The sequence below is a fragment of the Rhinatrema bivittatum genome, chromosome 7 (assembly GCF_901001135.1).
Source record: "Rhinatrema bivittatum chromosome 7, aRhiBiv1.1, whole genome shotgun sequence".
Lineage (NCBI taxonomy): Eukaryota > Metazoa > Chordata > Amphibia > Gymnophiona > Rhinatrematidae > Rhinatrema > Rhinatrema bivittatum.
Window position 1 is genome coordinate 48,208,549 of NC_042621.1, and position 10,871 is coordinate 48,219,419.

General features: G+C 48.6%; 1 protein-coding gene across 3 annotated transcripts in view; it reads right to left on the minus strand.

Moving 5' to 3' along the window:
* TCF25 (transcription factor 25) overlaps window positions 1-10,619 on the minus strand; it is a 372,469-nt gene extending 361,850 nt beyond the window's left edge. For 2 of the 3 annotated variants that reach the window (XM_029608348.1, XM_029608345.1), the window contains exons 1-2: window positions 10,352-10,618; window positions 8,585-8,740 (exon numbers count right to left, since the gene is read on the minus strand). In XM_029608348.1, coding sequence (XP_029464208.1) covers window positions 8,585-8,740; window positions 10,352-10,516 — 321 coding nt within the window. In that variant the 5' untranslated portion in view covers window positions 10,517-10,618. Of the gene's footprint in view, window positions 1-8,584; window positions 8,741-10,351 lie in introns of all 3 variants that reach the window. The other variant, XM_029608346.1, reaches the window with a different exon arrangement.
* Window positions 10,620-10,871: the final 252 nt, after the last annotated feature.

Consider the following 10,871-nt stretch of genomic DNA (forward strand, 5'->3'; position numbering starts at 1 on the left):
TTATATTTTGGTCCCAAGCGTTTTTTTTCTCGCATCTCAGATGCCACTATCGGGCCTATTTCAATTTCTGATCATGCCCCCGTCTCTGTTACGTTAAATTTGGGTAGGTCCCTTCCTGCAGCTTGTTCTTGGAGAATGCCTCCAGATTTAGACTCTGATGTGCGCTTTCAGGAGTATCTTAAAGAGGGATGGGACAAGTATATTCAATTCAATAATACGCCCGGCATTGACCCGCACACGCTTTGGCTCGCTGGAAAAGCAATAATGAGGGGGAAAATTATTGCTTTATTATTTATTTATTTTATTAAAGACTTTTATATACCGACTTTCTTGATACAAATCAAATCAACTCGGTTTACAATGAACTAAGCAGAAAATATAATTAACCAATCAACAAGAGATAAAGGAGCATAAAAGTTACATTATAACAAGGATGCCTTAACCTGGAGTAAGAAATAAAGAGGGGGTGAATGAAAACATAAATAAATAAATACTATATATATATATATATATTGATACGTTGCCATGCGTAACAAGCAGAGAAATGCAGAAATTCTGCGTCTTACCACAGAGTTAAAGCTAGCGCAGGTTAAATCTGCTTGCGACTCAACTCCAGCCAACAAGCAAGAGGCTGACCGGATACGGAATGCCTTAAACAATGCTCTGCACCAGAGAGCGGCGAAATCCTTAAGATATTTTAAATATCAATTATTTAAACATGGGAATGTTCCGGGTAGGCTTCTCGCGAACTTAACCAGACTTCGCAAAACCAAGTCTTTTATTGCAGGGGTTAAGGGTAGTGATGGTACCTATCATACTGATCCACATAATACTGAAGCGAGTTTTGTAAAGTATTACAAGTCGCTATATGCATCTAAATCTTTCCCTCGATTACAGTCGGAAGCTTTTTTTCAACATCTAAATTGGCCAAACCTGCCTGGAGACACCCTCCATACATTAAAATTCCCCCATAGTAGACTCTGAAATTTTTGCTATCATACAGAAACTGAAAAAGGGCAAGGCAGCTGGTCCTGATGGGCTAAGTAACGAGTTTTACAAAATCCTAAAGTTCCCATTATTGACTAGTCTAACCTCATATTATAACTCTCTCATTCAGAGTAAGAACCTCCCACCGGATGAAAATTGTTCCACTATCATTTTATTGCCAAAACAAGGGAGGGATTTACAAGAGGTGGGATCTTACCGGCCCATTTCGCTAATAAATGTGGACATTAAAATTCTTGCAGCAGTTTTGGCAGCTCGGCTCTGCATTATCTTGCCCACCTTGGTGCACTCAGATCAGACTGGCTTTGTTTCTCGTCGCCAAGGGGTGCAAAATGTGAGACGGCTCATTGCTGCCCTAAATTACTATCCCCAGGAGGAAGCTCTTATTCTAAGTTTGGATGCCGAAAAGGCTTTTGACTCCTTATCCTGGGACTATATGTTTTGGGTGCTCCAGCAATATGGGATAACTGGGGACTTTGTTACGTGGCTACAAGTTCTGTACAACAATCCTAGTGCCAAAATTCTTCTTAATGGAGGTTTATCGGTCTCCTTCCCTCTGGAATGTGGGGTTCGGCAAGGGTGCCCACTTTCCCCCCTATTATTTGTACTGGCAATAGAGCCATTAGCTGAGAAGTTAAGACGGGACAAAGGATTTTGGGGAATCAGTTTTGAGTGGCCATCCCGTTAAACTTGCTTTGTTTGCGGATGACATTCTGCTCTCTTTGTCTGACGACCCCGGCAGAGTGTGCCCGTAATACTCTCTATTTTTACACAGTTTCGGGATATAGCGGGCCTTCGCATTAATTTTTCCAAGTCAGACGCATTGGCCCTACATTTCACGGCTTCCACAGACGTGGCCTGGCTCCTTCCCCTTCAAATGGGCTCCTGGGAAACTAAAATATTTAGGAGTATGGATCCCCAGAGAATTGGATAAGCTCTACAAGTGTAACACATGTGAAACCTTGGCATCCTTGGGACGACAGCTGCAGGCCTGGCAGTCTCTTCCCCTCAATTTTTCAGGGCGTTGTGCTCTAGTTAAAATGATGATTGTTCCTAAATTGTTATACAAGTTACGCATGCTTCCCCTTTGGCTTAAGGTTTATGATCTTAATAAATTGCAGAGGGGGTTGATCCAATTTATATGGGCGGGTAAGCGTGCACGGATTGCCTATCAAACACTGGTGCACCCGAAGGCTCGGGGTGATTTGGGTCTGCCCGATTTCCGTGCTTACAATATTGCTTGTCAGATGCGTTTTATTGGGGGAATGGCTCCTTGATGAATATACTTACTATGAAGAAGGGATGTTAAATCATATGACTTGGCCCTGGTCTCCTTGCTACGAGGTCCAAGCTCCTGCGGCCACAGTACAATCTCTCAATATTCCCCAAATTTTTTTTTATCCATGCCGCAGGGCCTGGCTGTGGCTCCATCGGCTGTATGGATTGCCGGGCTTGTTCTCATTGTTTACTCCGCTGGTGGGTAACTGTGATTTTCAGCCTGGTATTACCACCAGTGGCATCTTCAAGACTTGGGCTCGTTGTGGACTTAGGTATGCCTATCATTACTTTGAAGAAGACGTCCCTCAAATGTTACAATATACAACTATGGTTGAGAATTACAAGATACCCCGTAAGTTTTTCTTTGCCTACCTACAAGCTCGCCACTACATGCAGGCTTTTCGCTGGCAATCAGTGGAGTATGCACGCGAAACTGCTTTTGCTAAAATGTTGGGATTACTACCTGATAATCCCCTTTTCCTTAGTGTAGACAGATGGACTCAGTACAAATGGGATAGTATCCGCGTGCTAGCAGTTGGAGATGGATCTGACGTCAGCACGGGGGCGTATATATCCCCACAGGAAGCGTAGCTATTCAGTAATCTTCCTTGCAAAAGCTGTTATAGTGTACTGACGCACAGTTAAAAAGTGAAACAGGATTCCCCTGACCGATTGATAGTAGTTGGAGACCGCCAGCATTCCCAACCGAAAGGCGTGGACACCTGGTAGAGTGTACGCTCTCATGGAAACAGATGACATGGCTTACCTGGAATCGGTGATACCCATGTACGCAGGCAGCTGGGCGGGATGCTGAGTCCATCTGTCTACACTAAGGAAAAGGGGATTATCAGGTAGTAATCCCAACATTTCCTGGCGTGTAGCCAGATGGACTCAGTACAAATGGGATGTACAAAAGCTTTACTCCCCACCTGGGCGGGAGGCTGCCTGAGGCCCATGTAACACCGCCCTGGCAAATGCTGAGTCCTCCCTGGCCTGGACATCCAGGCGGTAGAATCTGGAAAAGGTATGGAGGGAGGACCATGTCGCCGCTTTACAGATTTCCGCAGGCGATAGCATCCTGGATTCCGCCCAGGATGCCGCTTGAGCTCGGGTAGAATGAGCCTTGACATGTAGAGGCGGGGTTTTTCCAGCCTCTACGTAAGCTGCCCGGATAACTTCCTTGATCCAGCGGGCGATGGTGGGCCGAGAGGCCGCTTCACCTTGTTTCTTCCCGCTGTGCAGGACGAACAGATGGTCCGTCTTTCGTAGGTCTTGTGTAAGTTCCAAATATCTGGGCAGCAATCTGCCAATGTCGAGATGGCGCAATAAACGCCCTTCTTCAGATTTCCTCAGCCCCGCCGTGGTAGGCAAGGTTATGGTCTGATTAAGATGAAACCGTGAAACCACCTTAGGTAGAAAGGAGGGAACCGTACGAAGATGGATAGCCTCTGGAGTGATCCTGAGAAATGGATCCCGGCAGGACAATGCTTGTAGCTCTGAGATGCGGCGGGCTGAACATACAGCCAGCAAGAATACCATCTTCAACGTGAGGGAACGAAGAGACAGGCCCCGAAGTGGTCGAAAGGTGGATCCCGCAAGGAAATCCAAAACAAGGTTGAGGTTCCACAAAGGCACAGGCCACTTCAGTGGCGGACGAATATGCTTGACCCCCTGCAGGAAGCGAGAAACATCCTGGTGCTTAGCGATGGTCTTGCCAGCCCTCCTGGGACCATAACAAGACAGCGCAGCCACCTGAACTTTGATGGAGCTGAGGGAGAGACCCTTCTGAAGGCCATCCTGCAGGAAATCCAACACAATAGAGATCGTGGTTGCATGTGGATTGGTGCCATGCGAGTCGCACCAGGCTTCAAATACTCTCCAGATCCTGATGTATGTGAGGGATGTGGAAAACTTGCGAGCTCGGAGGAGGGTATCAATCATGGGCTCCGAGTAACCCCTCTTCTTCAATCTAGCCCTCTCAAGGGCCATACCGTAAGAGAGAATTGAGCCGGATCCTCGTGAAGAATGGGACCTTGATGTAGAAGGTCCCGAAGAGGAGGCAGGGGAAGGGGCTCCCCTGCCAGTAGTCTTCTCATGTCTGCATACCAGGGTCGTCTTGGCCAGTCTGGCGCCACTAGAAGGACTAGGCCCTGGTGCCTCTGAATCTTGCGGATGACAGCGCCTATCAGAGGCCACGGAGGAAAGGCGTACAGTAGAGTCCCTGGAGGCCACGGCTGAACCAGGGCATCGATTCCGTGTGAGCACGGGTCGCGCTTGCGGCTGAAGAATCTGGGTACTTGAGCATTGGACCCGTCTGCCAGGAGATCCATGGCCGGAAACCCCCAATGATCCACAATCATCTGGAAGGCCGTGGATGAGAGCTGCCACTCTCCCGGATTTAGGCGTTCCCTGCTGAGGAAGTCTGCTGTGGTATTGTCCTTCCCGGCGATGTGGACGGCGGAGATGTCCTGAAGATTCACCTCCGCCCAAGTCATCAGAGGGGCGATCTCCAGAGACACCTGTCGGCTTCTGGTTCCGCCCTGACGATTGAGGTATGCCACCGTGGTGGCGTTGTCGGACATCACTCTGACCGCCCTGTTCCGCAGTCTGTGGGCAAATTGAAGGCAGGCCAATCGGACAGCCCGGGCCTCTAGACGGTTGATGTTGTTCCTAACCTGTGACAAACAGGCACGCGTCACCACCGTGCAGCAGGTGGCGATCCATAAAGATAAAGCCGCCACCTCAAAGGCCTGACGCAGAATGGCGTCCAGTCGTCGATCATGCGGCTCCCTGAGGGCCGTCCCCTCTTCAACTGGAATGGTAGTGCGCTTGACCACCGCGCTAATCAAGGCGTCCACCTGAGGGCACGCCAGCAGATCCTGGATAGCCGGCACCAATGGGTACATGCTCGTCAGAGCCCGACCCCCTTTGAAGGCAGCCGCTGGAGCTGCCCATTCTAAATCAATCAGTTGTTGCGCCGCCTGTAAGAACGGAAAATGGCGGGCCGTAGGACGAAGACCTTCCAGTAGGGGGTTCTGCGCAGAAGGTATCGAAGCGCTGGGACCTGTAATATCCAATTCCGCCAGACACTGAGACACCAGGTCGGAGAGATCCTCCTTAGGGAAGAACCGCCTCATGGTTCGATATGGCTCAGTCCCTGGAGGGAGGTCCCCCTCGTCCGGGAGTTCGGACTCGTCCTGCGAGACCTCCTGGTCTGACTGATCTGGGCTATCCATCGGTGGGAAGTCCCGCTCGCGATAAGGTTGTGAAGGCCCAGGAACAGGATCCGCAGGAGCTGCCACCGGAGCAGCCGCCGCAGGCGCAGCCACCGCAGGAACTACAGGAACCGTAGGGCCTGGATGGGCAGCCGTTTGCATCTGAACAAAAGCATGAATTCCCTTAAAGAGATCCACCCAGGAAATGGAAGCAGCCTCTAAGCGCCGGGGTACAAGCTCCCCCGGGACGCCGGATTGGTCGAGACTGCCCCCTAATTCCGGGGTAGCCCCTGGGGAACTGTCCACAAATCGTGGTTGAGACAGGTCCTGGCCCGAGGGTCGCAGGGCCCCCTCACATTGGGCACACAAAGAATCTGGCTCATCCCTGCGCATGGCCCTAAGGTGGCATGCGGAGCAGAGGCCAAGGGCTGCAATGCCCGAAGCAGGGGGCGCCATTGCTGAAGACTCCGCAGCTTTCTGATCCATTGAACAAAAGGTGCTCACAAATAATATGCGGCAGCAATAGGCTCTCAATAGCAATAGGCTCTCAATAGCAAGAGGCTCTCAATAGCAAGAGGCGCTCAATAAGAAGAGGCGGCAGCAATATGCATGCAAGAGGCATTCAATACGCATTCAGCAATAAGCGGTCAGCAATATGCTCGTAATAGGCATTCAAGAAGATAATCCGAAGCGGCCAGCAATATGCTCTTAATAGGCATTCAATAAGCTTTCAGTAATAAGCGGTCAGCAATATGCCGAAACAAAGTCAAGGAGGAAAAAAGCCGCGCCTATTACGGGCGCGGAGTACCTGAGCCAGGCCCTACGAGGGCGTCCTTCACGGCGTGCCACGCCGCCGATCCTCTGCGCTTCGGAGACCCGTAGGAAGAGACGTACTCCGTACCAGGTTCGGCGCGTCCCAGCTGGAACACAGGCGGTCTCCGGCTGCGGGGGAAGGGATCACCACACCACCGCAATTTGAGGAAATGCACCCGCTACCTCGTCCACGCCGGGACAGAGGGCCTCGTATACCTCACGCGGACTGCGTCCGGGGACTGTGTCACTGCCACGCTTCGGCAGGACCGAGGACTTTCCCACCGGGGGAGCACGTTAATCACCCCGGGAGCTCGCTGGGGGAGGAACCCGTGGGTATCTACCGCAGGAGCGCGGGGCTCTAAGTTGAAGAGACAGGAAAAACGAATCTAGAATGAGAAGAAAAGAGAAAAATTAAAGTAGTCTTGGAAAGCACGCTCAACTAGCGTGCAGGCACTCCAATCTGCTTTGGAGACGGAAATTACTGAATAGCTACGCTTCCTGTGGGGATATATACGCCCCCGTGCTGACGTCAGATCCGTCTCCAACTGCTAGCACGCGGATACTATCCCATTTGTACTGAGTCCATCTGGCTACACGCCAGAAACACTGGTTGAGTGTGCGTACTTACATAATTCTATACAGGGCTGGAGTAGATTGATTTCAAATGTGCGACTGACTCCTCATCTTTATCTTCTGGCCCGCTTCTGGACGCCGTTTTGTGCAAAGGATGTTACAGTTCCCTTCCTTACTTCATGCTTCACTTCTCTACATAAATGACTGAAGGACTGCGGGTTGTGCGACCTGCAATTTCGGATTATCCATCATACTATTTGTGACGATGTGTGCCGTTTTCGAATGGGTAGTCTCTCCTCTCCACTATATATTAAATGTTCCACAACAGAGGGTACCATGTTGCATCGGCTGATTCTCTGCTCTTCCCTGGAGACTTTCTGGAAAAATATACTGGCCTGCGTCAATAAATGTATTCAGATACCTTTACGATTGTCTGCTGTGCTCCTATTGGCAGGACCGCAGGCGCTCCTTGTGAAATGTACGGGGGCACAGGATCGCTTTGGCAGGACTGCTTTTCTACTAGCTTGCCAAACAATACGTGCTGAGTGGATTGAGCCTGCGAGTACACCCTCACTTGTGGCCTGGCACCATCGCATGATGGACATGATTTTGCTGGAACGCATGGATTTTCCCAAGTCTCCTCAGCCTAGGGATAAGCGATATGCAGATTGCTGGGCTTGCTATTACTCTTCTCTCACCTTGGATTTCCAGACTCAATTGCTTACAGCAGGATATATTGAAACTTGGTACACCAACTCTCCCGGGGCGAGTAACTCCTGAGTAGCCTTGCTACTAAACTCTCTTGCTCAGGGTTTTTTCTTTCCCTAAATGTTTTTAAGGCTCTTAGGCGGGGGTTGGGGGGGGTGCGATTGTGGTTGGAAGGTGAGGTGGTTGTCTGAATGGGGTGTATGTGGAGTGTTTGGTTGTGCAGTTTGAATGTGTTGGGAGTGGTGGAGGTTTTGGTTGCTTATTGGGGTGGGTATTGTTACTAAACAGGAGGCCAGCATCACTACTGTACTGTTTGTTCTCTTGTTGCTATTGTTTTTGAATATGTTGCAGTGCTAGTGGAAATGCTTGTCTTTACAATAAAAATGATTTTGCAAAAAAAAAAAAAACCTTCTGTAGTTCTTTGAAGATATGAGTACCTACTCCCATCTATTTGGGAGACTAGCCAAACAAAGAGCAACTTTCATTCCATAGGCAACACCCTAAATTATACACAGGCCGATACAGTAAGAATCACAGGAAAGCAAGAACTCCGTGTTGAGCACACGCTCTCCTGGGCACGCGATTCTTTATTTAAATGAGGGGTCGCGCTACTAAAAAGGCGCTAGGGACAATAGCGTGTCCCTAGTGCCTCCTTATTAGCATAGAGGTGGCTGTCAGTGGGTCCCGACAACCGATGCTCTATTTTACCGGCATTGGTTTACGAACCCGCTGACAGCCACAGATTAGGAAAACAAACACTGGTAAAATTGAGCGTCTGTTTTTCTAATTGCTGATCGGAGGGCAGATTTTTTTTTTACATTTTTTATTTATTTTTAATTTTTGGTTCCTCTGACTTAATATCACTAAGATATTAAATCGGAGGGTGTACAGAAAAGCAGCCAATTGCATAGTGCACCGTACTGTATCAGCCTGACAGATCGCAAGAAAAGGCTGCATGCATACTCTACCCTACAGTAAGCTAGAACCTTTACTTGGTCAAGATGCTCCATCATCTCCTCTTCTCCTTGTCCATTACTTTCTGGCTTTCCACATTCACACTCTTGAAGACCTTGCTTGTTCAGCCTAGAACGCACAGCTTCTCCTTTAGCCGGTGTCACCTCTTCCACGTCTTCATCTGGACTGGTTATCTGTGCCAAAGGGCAGGGAAAAACAGAGTGTAAATGTGAAGACGCAGCAAAATTTTTCTTTCCTTGCATTACTACTTTTCACAAGAGCCATTCAAGCAGCGACAGAACTTACAGGCCAATGCAATATTGGCGCTCAAAAATGGGTGCTCACGATTGAGCGACCACTTTCCTAATGTGTGCCCATCCACCTTTCCTGGGCGTGTGATGCAGCAGGCAGATGAGTGGCTACGTTAAAAAGGAGGCGCTAGGGGAAACAGTGCATCCTTAGCATCAGGCGCCCAGGAGAAGGGGCTGTGCGTGGGTTAGGAAAAAGATGCTCAGTTTTACAAGCGTCCATTTTCCTAACCTGATTGCAGCAAGACTAATTTTTTTATACATTACTCTTTTCTCTGTTCCTACGACTTAATATCACCACAATATTAAATTGGAGGAATTACAAAAAAGCAGAATTTTCTGCTTCTCTCTTAACTTTTGGGGCTAGCTTTAATTTCTGAAGGTAAAAATGTGCACATTGGGTGCACATTTATTTTTTACATAAGGGGAGAATAGCTAATAGCCTCATTAATATGGTATTTACATGTGATGAGCACTATTAGCTACACGCTAATCCCCTTATTGCATAAGGGGTTACAGACATGCATCCAACTGTGGTTTAACCTGTGCACTAGCCCAAGCGCACATATTGCATCAGCCTGTTGGTGTGTGGGTGTCTTGGGTATCTCAGGACACAAAAAAAGGTATCCAAACTGTCCAGCATTTGTTTCCACACACAAGGCTCTGGCCTTCTCCTCATTTAGGAGGAAATGTACTAACGCGGTTTTCTCATTTTGCATCTATGGCAGGGTTGTTAACTCATAGAATGTTTCGATAGTGCTCCAGATTTTTACTAACACATATTTTACTGTTGCCATTTTGTGCGTAGTTAGACTTCCTATGCTGAGATTCCCCCCCTTTATGTATCGAAACGTCGTACCCAAATACAGAGTACTGGAGCAGCACAGAGCCCGAGCCTACGGCACTGGACACACGGACCTGTCGCTCCTGATGGCTTTACCGCCATGAAATTATATATTTCATGGCAGTAAAGTAAAAAATATATATCCCGGACACAATCTAATGACTTCACTGTCTCCTTCTCAAAACAAGCAGCCCTCAACCATGCTTTTTTGTATATAGTATTTAATTTGTATATTGTTTAATTGTTACTAATCTATCCTCTCTCTTCCTCCTTCTCCCAGTTCTGCTACCCTTGTTAAATGTAACTGCACCTTCGGTCACCACAGATCCAGTTTGATGTTTCTACTGCACTCCTGTTTTATGTAAACCAGCAAGATATGTTTTTCATGATTGCCGGTATATAAAAACCTTAAATAAATAAAATAAATAAATAAATAATTTAGTAAGGCCCTGCTCAAACAGGGCCTTGCTAAATAAGATGTTCTTCGAGTTTTGTATCTGTCGGGAAAAGGGCTTAGCATATCTGAACTAAGATGATCGCACCTTTCCAAACGTGGTTTTACGGAATTATCTTTTTTTTTTTTGTATTGACAGCTGGCAACCCTGGTCTACGTGAAAACGGCTTAGTACACCTGGCCCTTAATGTCTACTCACCAGCTCGTAGAGGTTGACTCCGCACTCCGCCCTCAGCTTGCTGCGCCCGCTAGTCAGAGGGTCGGAGTCGGTCTGCTCCCCATCCGACAGCCGCACGGCAAAGGGTCCAAGCGGTTCCTGACCCCGCTGCTGCCCCCTAAGCCTGCGCAGAGCTCTGCACGACATGACACCCGCGACGGAGCTGCCCCCGGCCGACTGCGCACGCGCCAACGCCGACCTGCGTGCTGGCGTCCTAAGGCCGGCGCCAGGGTTCCAGAGAACTTGCCCCCTTAGACCTTGGCACATATGCCTTTCTGGACGTGAGGCGTAACACGCATGAGCCTCATTTACCATGTGTCCGGAAGCAGTCGTCTGTATGGCTGAGATCTGGGATTAAGCGCCTCCTACCTCCTCCCGAAAGGCAAGAGTGAAATAGCCGTTTATAGCAAAATACTGTACCCCAGAAAATAATGTTTAAAGGTTATTTTATTTATTTATGGAACCCTTTTCTTTGAAGGAGCATCATCCTTCAGGGTACGCA